Below are 18,727 nucleotides of genomic sequence, written 5' to 3'. Positions count from 1 at the left end.
GTAACAAACATTTCACCCAACAATATCCTTGCCAGACACAACACGAAGGTCTGACTTGGCAATCCACTACCTATTAAGAGCTTGTAATTGTAATCTAATTGACAATCTAAGTAATTTAAGTGTAACAACAATTAATGTAAAAAATAAATATTTGTGGTGTGGTTCAAGATCTGTTTCTAATGTGCTTTGCAATATCTTTTCAGTCCAAGTTAATAATTTTTTTAGAGAAAATAGACATACTGTATTTGGCTTTGTACTGATACTACTGATGTTTTTCCCTGCTATTTCAATTATGCATGTAACCCAATTAATTTCTCTCCTAAGACTACTGCATTTATAATTTGGAGTAAAAACTATGATAATGTACTGGAATATTAATTATGCCTACCAGAGTAAACTTCTACTCATAAATATGGTAACACAAAATTACAGATTTTCAATGTTTTTTAATTTAATTTTTGTACCGTGAAAAGATCGTCAAAGGATTTCCTTTGAAAATTGACAGAAAGCAATAACTGGTTTTTAGTGTTATAAGGTCAATGTGTTTGTTTATATATACAATATATACATCAAGGCAGACTAAAGACCTTCAAACATACAGTTCCTGAGTAGTAAAGACATACTGTAGCCCCTCCTTTAAAAAAGGGTGGGAAATAGAAGACACAGTATAAGCTAAAAAGGGCATTCCAATAATGTACTGTAAATATTTGGGACTGTTTTACTGTTATTCACTGTGCAGTTCTACAGAGGTAAATATAAAATTCAAGTTTTAAAAAAAGCATCTTTTATTTCCACAGCTAAGAAAATCAATATCCAGTATTCGAGCCCGGAATCTCTTAGAAAAGGAAACTACCATCAATAAGACCCTTCGGTAAGAACAACAACAACAATAATAAAGTCAAAGTGTTTGCATGTGTTAATAGCATAAAAAACAGGGTTACTTATTCACCTGAGGTGAATTTTAACTTATAGGATCATATGCTTTTAAATATGTACCTGATAATGTATAATCTGATAAGAATTTGCACAATAATCTTTTTTTTGTCTTTTATTTGGTACTGACGTCACCCGGGATATTAGCATTTCCTTCTTCAGGCAATTAACACTGTATTTATGAGGGTGATGGAACGAATGAATAATAATTACGTGCTGGCAGAGTTGCAATAGCAACCACGTAAATTAGCTAGGCTACATTACTTTTTCCATTTCACTTATTACATGTTAATTCTGATGAAGAGGTCTTTAGCTGAATCGAAGTCTAGGCCCTGGGCTTCAGCAAACTTTCAGTAAGAAAGTTTCGCCTGTATGTGACACAAATCTCTGATGGCGAGCCTTTCCCACCTATGACATGACATACTGTATGTCATATCTCTGTCTCCTCTCCTGTCTGAACACCTCGGTAACAATAGCATAAACAAAAGTGGCATTTATTCATGAAGCCCATATAATAATTAGTTGTTTTACAGTACATGACTTGGCAATTAATTAAAAGAAAGGAGCCTTAAGCGATGGCATAACTGATTAAATAATTATTTGTTTGAGAGTAGGTTTAGATTTATAGTCTATGGCTGGCATGAACCTCTAAGTGCTGCAATAAATAATGCATTTATACCCTTGCCGCTCGTGAAGCCTCTCTGGCATAGCTAATAAGCCTCATGGGGACATTAAGGGAACATGCTGCTGTTACCACTCGCAAGCCCACTAAGGGTGTTAATGGCTGACTGAGTAAGAAATATAGATTATGGAGTGCCTGTTAGAATTAGCACAGAAATATTAAATAGCAAGCCATGTCACCAAAGACAGCAGATGTTATCCTCTCTGCAAAATTTGAGCTGGATGTGTTATGCGAACCGTGACAGGTATCTGCATCTTCAAAAGTAGAGTCGGAAATGACAGTAGGCTAGGGTTTTGGTTTGTGCCGAAACCTGTCATGTTAAAATGAGCCCCTCCCAAAAACGCCAAAAGTGGAACAGCTAGAATTGAATGTGCGTGATCATTCAATCGGTCTTGATCTAGAATTGATCACTAGAACCTGCTTGATTTTGAGAGTGTTAAGCTATAATCACGCTGATTGTGTGCTCAAGCAGCTGCCTTTTCCAGGGTCACTTAAGAACACTTTGCTTTTGTAATCAAGACATTTTGCCAAATGAAAAGGTTTCTGTCCCTCATTGCAGGGCTTGTACCCGACAGCGCATGCTGAGCGGGTCATTCGAGGGCCAACCTGCCAAGGAGCGTTCCATCCTCAGCGTCCAGCATCACATCCGGCAGGAACGCAGGTGCCTGAGTCAGCACAGCATGTAGAAAAGGGGTGCACGGTCGCACAGTCATTTGGCTGTATTTAGAGGAAGAAGCCACTAGCCTATAAAGCAGTTAAAGGCAAATTACTTATGTCTCTTGTGTTTATTTTAGAGTGAAATGTGGTGTCTGTTACAATGAATCTCTCCATAATAATGCAGGAACTCTGTTAGCCTTTACTTTTCTGCAGCTCTAGAGTTCCTTTTATCCTCTGAAGAGCATTGTACTGACCTTAAAATGTCTAAGGCTCTAGATCGTTTATTCTCCTCCTGAGAGCATTGTACTAACGATAACATATCTAAAGTATGGCTCTAGATCACTTTTTCCCCTCTGGAGAGCATTGTACTAACCATAATATGTCTACGTCTCTAGTTTGCTTCTCCCACTTTTGAACCTTTTAAAGAGCACTGTACTAGCCATAACACATCAACGGCTCTAGATTGCTTTTTCACCTCTGCAGATCATTGTGCTAATCCCTAAAACGTCTGCAGCTCTGGATCGCTTTTTCCCCTCCAAAGATCATTTTACTAACCCTTGCACTTCTGCGGCTTTAGATCTCTGCGGCATGGCTCAAACAGCCAGAGAATCAGCAGAGGGAAATCCCTGGAAACACTGACTCAGGATGTAAGTTGAGAAAAAAAATGATTTTATCTTTTCGAAATCTTCATCTGACATTGAAAGGGTGTTACATAATAATGGTCCTACTGCTACAGAATACAAGAGAACTCATTCTTTTTGTCACACGTGGGTGTTTATACTGTATATGCACACCGCATACATACATTTAAGAATATATACAGTACATTTATGTGCAAGATTGAAGAAAGTCACAGAGGATAAACACAATTAAGAATATTTTTATCCTTTTCCTCCTTCAGCACTCCAGCACTGTGAGGTACCGGAACGCTCAGAGAGAAGACAGTGAGATTAAAATGATCCAGGAAAAGAAAGAACAGGCTGAAATGAAACGGTATGAGCGGTGAAACATTTTCTCACTCTCTTAGACTTCAGAGATGAGTGGGAACTTAGTACTGCTAAGGCACCCTATTCTGTTAATGGTACCACGCTGTTCAGAGCACTCAGATCATTACCCTTAATTTCCTCTTCATCCATCAAATATTACATTGTGTGCTAGTGAAGTGCCGATACTGAAGTGTTTCCACATGGTGTGTTTCTCTGCCATCATGTATAGCTGCACGCCCCTGAATGAGCACACTGGGAGCCCATTTATCACAGCAATGTCAAAAATACATACACTGGCTTCTCTTTGAAGGAATAATCAATAACATTTCCATAAATGGTTCTTAAATTCTTCATTTCTAATGTGTTACAGTATCTGTATTTAATTAGAGCGCGATAATTCCTCATTATCATCATTTTTATATTTCTTTAAATTGTATCAGGAGATGTTAATGTCTGATTCCTTCTTGCCAAAACACTGAAATTCTGTTCAAACATGTGTAGACTCAACATTGCAGCAGTTTGTTGAGGGGGAAAAAGGAGTTATTAGGATATGTTGCACCTGTTAAACAGTAAATAGTTGTATTGCATTAATTTGACATTTTTCCAAACAAGATTACATAAATGTCACCTATAATCCCACAGCTAAAGAGAGTGAGGTTAATTAACCTCAATTAATATTTCAATTAATTATAATAACAATAATATCTCATAAAAGTAAACTATAAGTATTATTTTATATTATAATAATATTTTAATAATATAACTTTTTCATTCAAATTAGGGAAATATGTTCTTACATACGTATTTCTTGACTTGGAAACATTGCAAAGAAAAGATGAAGATGGACGGTAAATGTTGATGCTCTTTTTGACTAATTAACCTGAAAAGCTCTAATTTAGCAGAAACTGTTGCATTAGTATTACATTTTTGTTCCTTTTCTTTAAAGAAAAGTCCAAGAAGAAGAACTGCGTGAAAATCATCCATATTTCGATAAACCTCTGTTCATAGTTGGACGAGAACATCGATTTAGAAACTTCTGCAGGGTAATAGTGCGAGCCCGTTTTAATGCGTAAGTATATGGTTTTTTGTATGTGTTATTTTCTTCAATAGACACATTTTAATATGAAAATGACCAACATGAAAATCATTATATTTTTTGTCTTTAGTTTACCTTTAAATATATTGTTAGAAGCAGGCCTCCAGCAGCCTTTGATCAAACCAACTATTGATTTGTGTTACATGTACAGTATATGACCAAAAGACCATTTAAGTGTTTTTGAAAACACTATTGTTAAGTGTAAACACTTAAATTCCAATTCTCAGGATTGGAATCTTTGATAATGTTTCAGTATTTTGGTTTTCCATCCTTATATTGTCACCCCTATATGACTTTCTGTCAACTATAGTTTCTTACTAAGTTTTTTTACTATGGTTTTGTGTTCAGCTCAAAAACAGATCCCATTACAGGGGCAGTGAAAAACACCAAGTACCACCAGCTCTAGTAAGTTCTACAAGTCACTTCCAATGTATTATTTCTGAAGTGTGTTGTTTTCTTATATTATTTTTAACACTTACATTTCATGCTTCAACATAGCAGTAGAAGCAGAACTTGCATCCACTTTCCTCATTATTACATGGAAACATAGTCTCTTGTTTGATGTAACTTATGGACTTTGTACCTCAGGTATACTGTACGTCCTTTGAGTCACATCTTCCTCTTCCTGTTCATCACTTACTGATACAAGGTGAAATTGTTTAATGAACTGCTGAGAAAACGTTTTCAGCTTTGAGAACCAAAAGTGCAAAACGTGTTCTAAATTACAGAAAATACAGTATATGTTTTTACTCAAATGTAAGGGGGGGACATTTCTGCAGCCACAGTTAGAAATGGCTTGGGTGTTCCTTTGAAAGAACTATTACTAGTACTTGAGACTAAACTAAAAAAGATACTAATATCTGAAAGGTTTTTTAGGAGGAACAAGGTTTTTTAGGAGGTGACCCACCTCTGGAATAAAGTGTTTGGAAAAGAACAGCAATGGATGTTGACTTAGAAGAGAGTTGTGGGCTGTAGCAGAATCCTACAAAGCTTTGTTTCACAGTACAAGAAGACATTAGGTCATTAAATAGTGTATAAAAAGCTAATTAAGTCAATATCAGTTAATAAATGTCTGTACAATAGTGAAACAAATATTATTTATTAATTCTGTTGGGTTTTTTTCTGGTCACTGACCATGTATGATTTGTTGTAGTGATCTCTTTGGCTTGGTCACTTACCTAGACTGGGTGATGATAGTTGTGACAATCTGCTCCTGCATTTCCATGATGTTTGAGTCTCCCTTCACAAGAGTAATGCATGTCCCCACTTTACAGGTAAGTGAGTGCTCTTTGTTCACTACCTCATATGTGATGAACATGTCATGGAAATGTATAATGCCAGTTGGCTTATTTGCGTGTGTTCTTCAAAATACACAGAGCGTGATGCTGACCAGGTCACCTCCACCTCCAGTGTCGGATGGTCAAAGTAAAATGGTGGCCCGTGCCTTCCCTTTCCCATGGGCCTTTATGGCCTGAAAAGGGATCCAACTGAGTATTTTGTCTCATTAAGAAGACATGCCCTGTCAAGTGAGAAAGAGACCATTATAAAAGAAAAGCGGTCCCAGAAAGATCCTGAGCCTGAAAGGCAACAATATCCAGGCATTTTAGGGACAAATAAAACTACTATGTTTATCAGAGGAAACAATCCTCTTCAGATATAGATTGAGCATAAAGCCCCAGCATGCACTGTCTCATGATTCTTTATCTTTCAAACTATTCTGCTTACTTCTACTCTATGAAGACTCACCATATTTTGAGTTCTGTAAAACAATGTTTTGATTTTTTTGAATCAAGGCGCATTCAAACTGCAACAGACATCTTTACTTTTTTCTTTGAATACATTTTTGAATAATACATTTAATGGGAAGTTAGTGGATTTTGTACACTATGTTTAATCCCCAAGAAACAGTAGCTTACAACCCTAGAGGGAGATCAAAGTGTCTGTAGGGAAGGTAGATAGCATAAACTATATCTGGCAGTACACATGTCAAAACAAATAAGTGTCAAGCACTGCCATACAAATACTACTAGTATTCTTATTTTTACAGTTTGTTATTAACATACAATAGCATGTTTTTCGATGATATATGAATAATTTTGCCCAAAACAATAAAAACGATCCTCGCCTCTCCAGGCATAGAACAACTAGAGTCAGTAGATGAGGCACAGAGTATGTAAGCTGTATCTGACTGTACATATGTCAAAGGAAATATATTTCAAACGCTATAGGACAAATATTCCTGACAATAAAATGAATACAGCATTAACATTGATGACTAAAAACCTGAATTTTGTTTTTGATTATATTACTGTATGTGAATAGTTTTGCCCAAAGCAGTACAGGCCTTCCTGCAACTGGCATAGATAAACCAGTACCTTTTTTGGGGCGGGTTAGAGGAATGGCAAAAATAACTTTGTGTGATGGACACTACTGTCCTGCTTTTCTCCATACCCCCTTAACCTCTACTTGACTTTTTAACATATGGGCAATTGAACAAAAATACTGTTCTTGTTACCAGATGTAAATTTGAAACTCCATTAAACTTAATTGCAACAGTTGTGTTTTAGAGGGCGGAATGACAGATTACTCAATACCTCTCTGCATATTTATATTGACATGCACAGTATTATACAGTAACGTTGCAATTAAAAGGGAACAGTTCTTCACTGCTATTATAAAGTAGTTAATATGTAGATTTATGTGTCTGTATAACTATTGTCTTCTCTGCAGATTGCGGAATATGTGTTTGTCATTTTTATGAGTATTGAGCTCAATTTGAAGATCATGGCAGATGGGCTATTCTTTACACCTACAGCTGTCATTAGAGACTTTGGTGGAGTTATGGATATATTCATTTATTTGGTAAGAATTACTTTCTTCTTATGAAGCGATCATTAACCAAGCTTCACAATTTAATGTGACCTTTAGTATAATACAGTTTAATTATACCTTTTCATATAGAGCTAGTGCTGTATTACAACAATGAGGATGTTTGTGAAAGACCGGCGTGTATCTGTTTAGAGCAAAATGAAGGACCATGCCTTGATTTTCAGTTGTTTTCTGCGGTGCCTTTCCTCTAGGTCAGTCTGATCTTCCTCTGCTGGATGCCTGCCAATGTGCCTCCTGAGTCTGGTGCCCAGCTACTGATGATGCTGAGGTGTCTGAGACCGCTGCGCATCTTCAAACTCGTCCCCCAGATGAGGAAGGTGGTGAGGGAGCTCTTCAGTGGATTTAAGGAAATATTCCTGGTGCGTACAAATGGATGATCAAGAATACATGCAGTGATTTGTCACACTGATGTTTTACTCATGGGCATCTTTTACACACACTTATATTCCAGAAACTCTGTCAGATATAGGGATTTGATTAATGCTAGGGGAATTATGTTTTTTTTACTAACTTTGGCTTAGGCTTAGTCTTAGGCTCGGATGAGGCTTATCCTGTTAACCTTTCAGAGTTCAGGATGCACCCTAAAGCTTGAAGGTTGCTGGCTGAGCCACTGATCACCAGGGTTCTAGAGCCTTAGGAGACGTGCACATGCTTTGCCGCACACCATCAGAGTTGAGCAAAGTGATGTTGCTTGGGGAATCCTAGGTTAGCTGCAAACAAGCCACTCCTGTCACTATTCCGGAGTCTGCAAGGCTGTGGTGTTATCAGTGAGAGCTGTTTCCATCCCCTGTGTGACACGTCGCTGTGCTGCTAAAAATGGAAGCACGCTCATGGCATGTTGACTTCATCTCTCCTGGGCCGATGCTAGGATTCTAGTGGTGTAACAATTGGCAAGTTCAGACTCAAAAGAAAGATGATTGGAAATTCGAAAAAAAAAAACTTTACTACATTCCCAGTTGGCTTTCTCGTTGTTTTTCTTTGTCATGTGTTAACCATTAGCATGAAGTCAAATGCACTGGAATGTTTTTGAAAGAGTTTTTGAAATCCAATTCTCCCATTAGCTTTTGCTTCCTACCGTGCTTCTCGCTGTGATGGAACCACTTGGGGTTCCTGCTGGTTGGAAAAAAAAATTGAACATTTACATTCCTGTTCATTCCTGTGAAATGAAAGCTTTCACATATCTTTGTACCTTCTTTAGGTCTCCATCCTGCTCCTGACATTAATGCTCGTCTTTGCAAGCTTCGGTGTTCAGCTTTTTGCAGGAAAACTTGCCAAGTGCAATGATCCACGTATCACAAGACGGGTGGGTACAGGTCCTTTTTCAAGTCTGTTCTGAATACATATACAGTAACCATGCAACTAACACATGAGTTGTGTTTTTGGCGGAATCAGGTGGTGATAACATGTTCTTCTTTATAAACTTACTGCAGGAGGACTGCTATGGTATATTCAGAATAAATGTCAGCGTCTCAAAAAACTTAAATTTAAAATTGCGACCTGGAGAAAGGAAACCTGGATTTTGGGTCCCACGTGTCTGGTAAGTCACTGCCCTTTCTTGGACCTTGTGGTGTTAAAACTTTCTTTCTGTCTTATTGTAATTTGAATTTTTAACCTTATTTGAATTGGTGTGTAACCATTACATTATTTGGGTGATGTGGGGAGATTGCGAAACTGGTATAAATCACTGCATATGGTTACTAATGGAAGTTCCTCTAGAGAGAAATAATAATAATAGTAATAATTGCTTACACTTACAGTATATAACGCTTTTCTGGACACTCCACTCAAAGCGCTTTACAGGTAATGGGGACTCCCCTCCACCACCTCCAATGTGCAGCATCCACCTGGATGATGCGACAGCAGCCATAGTGCGCCAGAACGCTCACCGCACAAGAGCTATCAGTGGGGAGGAAAACAGAGTGATGAAGCCAATTCATAGATGGGGATTATTAGGAGGCCATGATTGGTAAGGGCCAATGGGAAATTTGGGCAGGACACCGGGTTAACACCCCTACTCTTTTCGAGAAATGCCCTGGGATTTTTTAAAGCCCACAGAGAGTCAGGACCTTGGTTTTACATCTATCCAAAGGATGGCACCTTTTTACAGTATAGTGTCCCTGGGAAGTGCCCCCTGCTGGCCCCACTAACACCTCTTAAGCAGCAACCTTAGTTTTTACCAGGTACTGACCAGGCTCATGCCTACTTAGCTTCAGTGAGTTGCCAGTTGCGGGGTGATATGGTTGCTGGCAAAAAAATGCTTTTATACAGTATCAACGAAGAATGACACATCACTAACTGAGCCATGGGATTCTTCACAGATTTTATGCGGACAGTAAAACCCTTTTCTGAAAATCCCATAAATTACATCTCATTTATGACAGCTTGTGACAGTCTGATGGATATGTTGTTCAACTAAAAGGCTGTTTAATGTCTTTTTTTTTAATCTTTAGAAAAGCTTAGCTGTTAATTTGTTCATAATCTAATGAATATGTCCCTATACACTGAAGGAGTCCTGGGGAGAATAATAAAAACATCAAAATATGTCAGAATAGCAGAATGAGACATTTTCTCATACTTGTAAATTTCTTATGGAAAAAATAAAAAAGAAAGACTTTTGGCAATGAATGTAATACAATGGGCAGTTTTCTATTTCCCTATTGTATTACAGTGACACAGAAATATTGACATTGGAGAAGAAATCTGTGCTAAGTACTTGTTGTTTTGTTGCTTTTTAAAGACTGTGAATGCATTCCCTAACAAATTGTTTTTGATAGCCTCAAGCAATGGTTTTGTTCTTATAAACAAAGGAATGCAGCTGCCCCAATTCAGTTATTTCACATCACAACTTTTTTTTTCCTTGTGTATTTATCAATCCTTCATCTATAACCACATTACATTCTGACAACTCCTAAAGTCCTCATAAAAGAATACTGTAGTGTTTGATCAGTTCTTGTCCGACAAGTAAAATCTTCCTCTTTTTTAAAGCTCGGCATTATAGGTGAGAATATAGCAGAGAATATACAATAGGTGAGATAGCAGTGAAATTGCAGTGCACACATTATTAAACTCTACATTTCAGAGAAGTTTGGTAGAAAACATTATTACTATATACCTTACTCAAAAATTAAATTTCCATCCATTCTATGTACTGTAGGTAAAGTTACATTTTGGGGGGATTTTATCCGATCCAACATTTTCAAAGCTACTTAATTTGATTTGAGTAAATTCATTTGGGGTGCTTCTTGAATAAAAGCATTACCAAACAATTCTCCCTTTCTCCCCAGGGCAAATCCACGTAATTTCAACTTTGACAATGTGGGCAATGCCATGCTGGCGCTCTTCGAAGTGCTGTCCCTAAAAGGCTGGGTGGAGGTCAGGGATGTAATCATCCACCGTGTGGGCCCGGTAAAAGAGAAACTTTCTACCTCTAAACCATTGGATGTTGTATCTTACAACCTATCTACCACAGAAAGTAACATTTGTTTGTTTCCTACACAGATCCATGGTATTTACATCCATGTATTTGTGTTTCTCGGCTGCATGATTGGACTGACGCTCTTCGTTGGTGTGGTGATTGCTAATTTTAATGAAAACAAGGCAAGTGCTAAACCCTGTGTACTCTCCACATACAACTGGGTTTCATGGAAGGCTGGATGGTACTGTAGGTGTTATATTGCATTGTTAGTAGAAAAGAGCTAGGAATAAGGTTTACAGTATATTTGTGTGCATTTTTCTGCCTTTTGAAGGAAAGACCCGAATAAGGAATTAGGGTACAAGTGGAACCTACAGTACATGAGGAGGAGATTCTTGGATCAAATAACTACAAACTACAAAATGGGCTTGATGAGGTTAATGCCTCCTCTCATTACTTTTAGTAAAGTAAAGAATTCTGTTTGTTACTTTCTTGGCTAGATGTCCCTTTTTGAGAATCCCCCCAAAAAACTGCTCTATTGCACAAATACTGTATAAACACTTAAGCTTTAAACTAAGTGAACAATCTTAGATATTGAGTCCTATCGTGAGACCTTTTTTGGATCTTTATGTAGGAGTGCAGTGATGTTGTTACCCGAGTTCCTCAACTTCCTCACTCTCTCTAGGGTACAGCTTTGCTGACTGTGGATCAGAGAAGATGGGAGGATCTTAAGAGCAGGTTGAAGATCGCTCAGCCTCTCCATCTTCCTCCCCGCCCAGGTGAGTTTGCCAGGCTAATTCTGCTTGACAGAAGCTTTTCTGGGTGCAGTCTGTGTGCCATGAATTACTTTGACTGTATACACTTGTGTTCTTTGCTGTGCTTGTACTCAATGAAATATATCTCTTAGATTTTCACGACTGACCTCATACACAAGTAAAGAGAAGAAAAATTTCCTTTGGGTTCTTATGTTACATTATTTATTACTTGCAGTGTAAGAGCCTTAAATCGGTAGTTCTCTCTCCTGATCCTGAGTGCCCCTGTGTCTGATAGTTGTTGTTCTAGCAAGGCCCTTAATTACCAGTGTTTATTGGTGCCAGTTATTGATCTGCTTGCTTGTTTAGGCTTTTTTGTTCTGCACAGGCCTGTGTGTTGGTGTGGCTTCCTGCAATGAGCTCGCAACCAGTCTCACCTTGTGCTTAACCTCTTTCTGTTAATGGATGGATAGATGGATAACTTCATGTTTTCATTCAAATGAAATGAAACACTCTATATAAATGTACTGTAAGTTGCCCTTGTTAAAGTGTTGAATATAAATTTAGTTCCCAAGGCTGAAAGCAGACTGAGATATGGCTCAGAATTTGGCGTCATAAAGCAGACCCAGCCCCGAGGGATACAGTGAAGGTGAAAGCTCGTAGTTATAAACATACAGTAGATTTATGTACTTTTTTTTTTCTTTACAGAGCACTATAGGGTTATCATAAAGGTTTAAAGAGCTCTTTTTTAAAAGATGCTTACACATTTATTCAAACCAGAATTGATAAGTAAATTCTTTTAAAGATTAATTTTCCAAAAATGAAATGCCCTACAGACAACATACAGCACAGTATCACAGTTGGAATTTAGATGAACAGCTTGTATCTATGTGTAATGTCTAAGCTACCAGCTTAGGGTATGATAAGATAAGATAAGATCAGTTTATTAGCCATATACAATTTATTGAATTAGGAATTTGTCTTTTCACATGAAAGATTTTCGATGAAAGTTTGAAGTGCTATAATATATCTTGAATCCTTGAATATATACAACAATTTCCTCCTTAGAAACGCCTTCCACATTTTGGCTCTTCTGAAACTTTTGTAAGGATCTGTAATTCAAAATGAAAGAAATATAAACCATAAAAACAAAAGAAAGTGAGGAAAACAGATCATTTAACATTACCTTGAGTAGGAGTATAGTCACACCTCCTTTGTCAGCAGGGGTAATGCAGAAATACCAGGTATTGTTTGAAGGGCTTCTGGGGATGTTAGCTTTTACAGTCATTCAGCCATTAAATGCAGTTAGATATTCTATGACAGCTCAAGACAAGCCCCAAGCTTCTGCTCGTCAATTTCAGGGTCATTCAGGAGCAGTTCTGAGGACTCCTCGCCAGCACACATGTCAGATTTTTTGACATTCTTCCTCTAACCTCCTGGGTAGCAGAGGTCATTGTCTGGTCAAGACGGGACAGGCTGGGGTCCCATAATTCACTTCTGCATGATTGGATGGCCATGGCTCACCCTGCTGTCAAAGCATTATTGACACACACTTTATTGACACATACAATATACTGTAAGTGTCGTCTCTCTCCCTTCAGTCTGCACACATACGCAGTAGTAATTTAGAGGGGCTGCTGGAACTTTAAATTAGTTTTTAGACTATTGAGAATTTCTACAAGTTAGACTACAGGATTTATTTAGTGAGACACAAGTGAGACATTTCAGTATCTTAAATCATTGGTTTCATTTTTTTGCATGTTAATCCAGAAGGTTATAGCTGCACATGTGCTTTGTCTCTGATGCTATCCACATGCTTTTAATGTATTCAATGCTTTATTTGATCATTTAAGTCAATTGTGAACATTCTTATTTACACTTACTTCATGAAATATAATACCATGTATTTATACTCCTTACTGGAGTAATTTGAGAGAAGTGCTTTGTTCAAGTGTACAACAGCGGTATCCCATCTGGGATTTGAACCCCAAACTGTCTAGTCTAGAGTCCTAACTGCTGCTTAAGGCTGATGTCTTATGTTACTAATAACTATAGCCTACTTTTTCACATCAAAGTATTGTTAATGTATCCTTTTTCACCTGTACTCCATTGACCACATTAGACCATTTAGAAATTTGTCAGACCACACTAGAAATTTGTTCTTGCTTTTTTTCTTGCTAGTACTTACCATTAAAATATAGTGGGACAGACCCCACCCGTAGATAAGGGATTACAGATAGGGATTTAAAGCCATAAAAAATAACAATTTACGTATTTAAAATATTAAATATCTTGCATATAAACACAACAAGAATTGAACATAATTTTTGAATTATGCATAAGGTAGCATTTCTTTAATGAGCCACTTTAAAAGGCTAGAAAGCTATCTTAAAGTTGATAAACCTCACACAATCTTTGCCTACAATTTGACTTTCTTTTTTAAAAGAAAAGAATGTTTACTTTTTCATTATTTACTTATTTCTAAAGCAACACTTGCATTTCCACTGGTCTCAATAGCGTAAAGCATTAAAATTGATTTTTTCTTTAGTGCTGCTGGTGCTTTCTGCAACATGGCTGTCTGTGCACATGAGAAAAACCGAGCAAGGCATAGAGGGAGGTGTAAATCCCAAAGCTCAACACAGAAGATCCCTGTTGTGCTGAAATACCATGAAGCAGGCATCGAGGCAGAGGAACTAGTACTGTGCATGATTTTTACAATGAATTCCCTGTCTCTGGCAGTTCATTCCCCCTCAGTGCAGCTGTCTGGCTAGTTCCCGACTGTATGAAAAGACATGAAAAATGCCAGCACAAGGGACAAAAAGAAAAATTAAAAGTGAGAAAAGTATAGAAAAAGTGCACAAATGCCCCAGGTAATACTCATACTTTTGTTCTAATTAAAAAGTAATGAGGTATGAAAAAATTAAATTCACTGCTAGCAGCCAAAATCAAAGCATTCCATCTACATTTGTTTCATGAAATTACTTGAGTAAGAGGACGTTTTTACAGTTAGATTTTGTTTGCATATACAGTATATTTTCCACAGTCTTTGGTACATTAACTTTTAATGAAGATGCTAATGTTTTTTCTCCCAGATTGAATTGTCCAATCCTGTTTTGCCACATTTGTTGGTGAACCAATTTTTACGCATGTTTATTTTCCAAAACCAGAACAAATAAGAACAAAATATTATGCCTTTTCAACCCCCACCATTCGTGGTACCCCCTTCCAGGTATTTTCACCAGGGATCTGAGCAGTAAAGAAGTCTGTATTAACAATTTCAAGACAGGCCAGGATCTAGTGGTGCCGGAGGAGAGAATCAACATAAAGCGGGTGCCAACATATTTTCTGTCCAGCCAACCAGATCCATTTCTGCTGCTGTGAGATCCCAATTGTAGAGTGCCTATCTAGTAAGAGTACTAGATGAGAGCAAGGAATATCCTTGTTTGGAGCAATGGACAAAGACAAAAAAGCCAGTTTCCAAAGTTTAACCACATCAGGGTACTCCCAAAGACATGTGGATAATGGTACCTTTAATGCCCCACGTGTAGTGTATACACAAAAAAGGGATTTCTTGCTGAGAAAAGATCATTTAACTATTTAGTGAACAGATTCGTTTGGAATCAGAATTTATATTGTTCCAGGCGGTGTTCCCAGAAATGTCATCAGCTTTGCTACTGTACAGTACATTTTGAAAATTCAATCTGATCAACATCAGTATTTTAAGTCAAACAAAGCACTGCCTCATATTTACCCTGATCCCTCACTGCCCTAAGGCTCTTCACTGTTTTTGTTTACAGATAATGATGGATTCCGGGCTAAGATGTACGACATCACTCAGCACCCCTTCTTTAAAAGGACGATTGCAGTCCTGGTCCTTGCCCAATCTGTTCTCCTCTCTGTGAAGGTATGGTGTAGTGGAATACTGTAAACAGGAGCTACTTCAATCTAAAAATCATTGTGAATAGAAATCTGTTAGAATTTTGGTTTTTAATGCAAAACAGACTATCATTCATCATTGCCCTCTCTGCCTTTCCAGAGACTGGGGTTTACGTATTAAACCTGCCCAACGTCTGTTATACTACGCAGAAAAGGCTGTTACTGCCTCATTGTGCTTTTTTGCCAATTCATAAATAGAGAAGGTGCATTACTTATACAGAAGGATACTTCTTCCTTCATTTACATGTGCTGAAAAGTGATACATGGAAAACTTTGATGATGGTAAATGGCCTTTATGAAATTCTAAATACCACATGTTCAACTTATGGCAGCAACAGTCTAGTAGTGTCAATGGAAAAAAGTTCAGTGCTGTCTGATTCAGCTCGCAGTTTGATATGCAGTACATACTGTCTGTGTTGTTCCATCAATGGATCAGACCTGTACAAACAGTACAGTACAGCATGGTGCTGTGCTTGAATTTCATGAGGGTATGTTTATACTGTATTTCAGTGGGACGTGGATGACCCAGTGACTGTTCCCCTGGCAACAATGTCGGTGGTGTTCACCTTCATTTTTGTTCTAGAGGTAGGACTCTTGGATTGTAATAAAGTTCGAGATTGTTATTGGGCAGCTGTTATATTAAGGCAAGCAACCTCCCAAAACAGTGCTGGTGATCGGTTTTATCACAGAACATCCGCAACGTGTGTACAAAGCCAAGAAACCTGAGAAAGACGTGCTTGAGATGTGCCTATTCCATTTTCTGCATTGGTCTTATGCCACACTTCACTTACTGTATATCATCTGTACGTCAAGCCGCTTTATCATTGGGCTTGGGAGTGTTGTTTTGTCAAAGATGTTTCTTGGTTGATGAACACTTCAAAACCTTATTTCAGTCGACTCCCATAGTTAAGTGATGAAAGATTACTCGACCTACAGTATCTGTCTATACAGACATATTTTTTTAAATAATATAGCAGCTTTTAAAACAGAAAATGAATACTGTATATTGTTGCAGTATCCATTGGCCCATGACTGAAACTCACGTCAGACCCTGAAGAACCATAACTTGTTATATTAGCTAATCCAATCAGTAAAATGTGCCTTGTAGTGTTTTGGCCAGTGATAATAGCAATAAAAATGCCATCTAAGAGTATCATAACATTTTTCATTTTTACTGTTTTCGATTCTAGGTGACAATGAAATTGATTGCCATGTCACCAGCTGGTTTTTGGCAGAGCAGACGAAACCGTTATGACTTGCTGGTAACCTCCCTTGGAGTTATATGGGTCATTCTTCACTTTGCTTTACTGGTGGGTACTTTTGTACATAGCTAATGGAAAGGGTGTTGTACATTGGTTTCCAGCACTTAAAAAATTAAATTAATGAATTTATTGAATTATTGGTGACACAAGAGAAAGGGCAGATACTATACTGTGTCTGTGTGCATCTTTGTAATAGTTTTCCTGCAGTACACATGAAAATGGGATAGTCCAGATTTATTTTGTATTTATCAGTTTCTGAAAGGAAAAGTTTTCAGTACATTCAGTACATACTGTACCTGGATGTGTGCTGAAATGAAAATGAATTTTTTGTGTGTTTTTCAGAACGAGTATACCTATATGATGGGAGCTTGCATTATAGTGTTCAGGTTCTTTTCCATCTGTGGGAAACATGTGAGTAAACCATTTTGAAAAGAAAACACAAGTAACTCTTTTTTCCCATGGGTTCACCTGCTGTGGATCATCCGCATGACTTTTATTCTTTTTTAGATCTTTAAAGTCATTCATTCTTCAGTAATAGCAGCATTACAAGCCTGCTCAAAGGTAATAAAGAACCAGGTGCAGGAAGCTTTTCTTTACAAAGTACTGTATGGCCTTTTGGTTTACCAATACACACATTTGGAATGCGTAAGAGGTTTGTCAGATCTGTATAATATAAGCCAGTACCCATTGTACTGGGAACCAGTCCCAAAGGTATTAATTTTCCTTAAGACCTCCTGAATTGGATAATGTCCTTGGGCAGTGGGAGAACCAGAGGCTAGGGTTAAGGTTTGTTCCCAGTATGACCAGGGGTTTGTTCCCAGTCTGACTAAGGGGTTTATTCCTTTTATGGCCAGTACATGTTAAGTGACGAAAATAGTACAAAATGAGTCTGAGGGGGCAGAGTTTTTCTTTTGATTTATAGCCCTTCTGATTGTTATGCCTTTATGACATTTTTCATGTTATGCCTTTACTTGTCCCAGGGTAATTCAGGTTCCTCATTTTCATATGGTGTTGTAGGGCACCCTGACTACACAGGCAAGTACAGTAGTATGACCATCTTGAGAACAACATTAAATGTCTAAAATGTTTTCTGAACACTGATCAGCATTCTTTTGCTATATACTCCTCTTGCACTCTTTGAATCAGCTGTACAAAAGAAAATGAAAAGTGAATTGAAGGTTATATACAAATATAGGTTGAAATTTGTACTGATAAATTAGGAACATCTTAATTGGTTGCACGTATCTGTAAATCGTTTTTTGGGAGTATTACAAATATGAAAAGTCAGTTTTTCTGTTCCACTGGTGCCATACGGGGACAGGCATAGAAAGGACACATAAAAAAGCCTTGCTAGAACGTCATTACTCAGCTCTGAGAAACAAACTGTTCCCGAAAGTTGTCATTGAATGTTTATGTTTCCCTCCACAGGTAACACTTAAAATGCTGCTGCTGACAGTGGTTGTCAGCATGTATAAGAGCTTCTTCATCATAGTGGGAATGTTCCTGTTGCTGCTGTGCTACGCCTTTGCGGGAGTAGTTTTGTTTGGCACGGTGAAATACGGAGAGAATATTAACAGGTTGGCATTCTCTTCTTTAAGCTGTCTTGACAGCTGACGGCAGTGTTGCTTTGCAGTACGTGTGACATGTAGCACTGTCACAGCTATCCTTGATGCCTGCCGAACAGTAGGAGTTTGTTAACTTCACCCAGAAAAGTGTCATTGATGAGGGTAGGGAGTGTTACTGTAAAGACTTAGTTCTTCTCTGTAGCAGATGAATTTTGTCAGCTATTTATTCAGGTTATTTCTCCCAGTTAATTGGACTAGAGAGATGCACTTCATCCTCATTAGGCTTAATGTATGTGTCTTGTTTCCCAATGGCAGACATGCAAATTTCTCGACTGCTGGCAAAGCCATCACTGTTCTCTTCCGAATTGTCACGGGCGAAGACTGGAACAAGATTATGCATGACTGTATGGTGAGGGGAGATTTGCACGAGACATTAATCAGTAAAACTGTGTTACTTACAGCAGTTGAAAACTATTTAATAAAGTCTAAAAATGCCTTTAATGTACCAGCAGATACTTCCAATTCAAAGTAAAGTAGTTTACAGAGTTAAAATGTGT

At 37.8% G+C, this 18,727-nt stretch overlaps 1 protein-coding gene across 1 annotated transcript in view; it reads left to right on the top strand.

Annotated features, from left to right (window-relative positions):
* Positions 1–18,727, top strand: part of nalcn (sodium leak channel, non-selective) — a 147,774-nt gene that overhangs the window by 113,500 nt on the left and 15,547 nt on the right. Inside the window, exons 17-36 of the mRNA XM_088913203.1 lie at positions 798–871; positions 2,175–2,276; positions 2,850–2,919; positions 3,174–3,265; positions 4,205–4,327; positions 4,703–4,759; positions 5,508–5,628; positions 7,085–7,216; positions 7,435–7,602; positions 8,442–8,546; positions 8,674–8,780; positions 10,528–10,648; positions 10,742–10,840; positions 11,341–11,434; positions 15,205–15,311; positions 15,854–15,928; positions 16,534–16,653; positions 16,948–17,016; positions 18,034–18,182; positions 18,486–18,579. Of these exons, the coding sequence (XP_088769329.1) occupies positions 798–871; positions 2,175–2,276; positions 2,850–2,919; positions 3,174–3,265; positions 4,205–4,327; positions 4,703–4,759; positions 5,508–5,628; positions 7,085–7,216; positions 7,435–7,602; positions 8,442–8,546; positions 8,674–8,780; positions 10,528–10,648; positions 10,742–10,840; positions 11,341–11,434; positions 15,205–15,311; positions 15,854–15,928; positions 16,534–16,653; positions 16,948–17,016; positions 18,034–18,182; positions 18,486–18,579 (2,079 nt within the window). The remainder of the gene's footprint in view (positions 1–797; positions 872–2,174; positions 2,277–2,849; positions 2,920–3,173; positions 3,266–4,204; positions 4,328–4,702; positions 4,760–5,507; positions 5,629–7,084; positions 7,217–7,434; positions 7,603–8,441; positions 8,547–8,673; positions 8,781–10,527; positions 10,649–10,741; positions 10,841–11,340; positions 11,435–15,204; positions 15,312–15,853; positions 15,929–16,533; positions 16,654–16,947; positions 17,017–18,033; positions 18,183–18,485; positions 18,580–18,727) is intronic.

Source organism: Atractosteus spatula, chromosome 4 (genome assembly GCF_055471065.1).
Source record: "Atractosteus spatula isolate fAtrSpa1 chromosome 4, fAtrSpa1.hap1, whole genome shotgun sequence".
Classification (NCBI taxonomy): Eukaryota; Metazoa; Chordata; class Actinopteri; order Semionotiformes; family Lepisosteidae; genus Atractosteus; species Atractosteus spatula.
The sequence above is the reverse complement of the archived record's forward strand: the minus strand, read 5'-3'. Positions and strand labels throughout refer to the sequence as shown.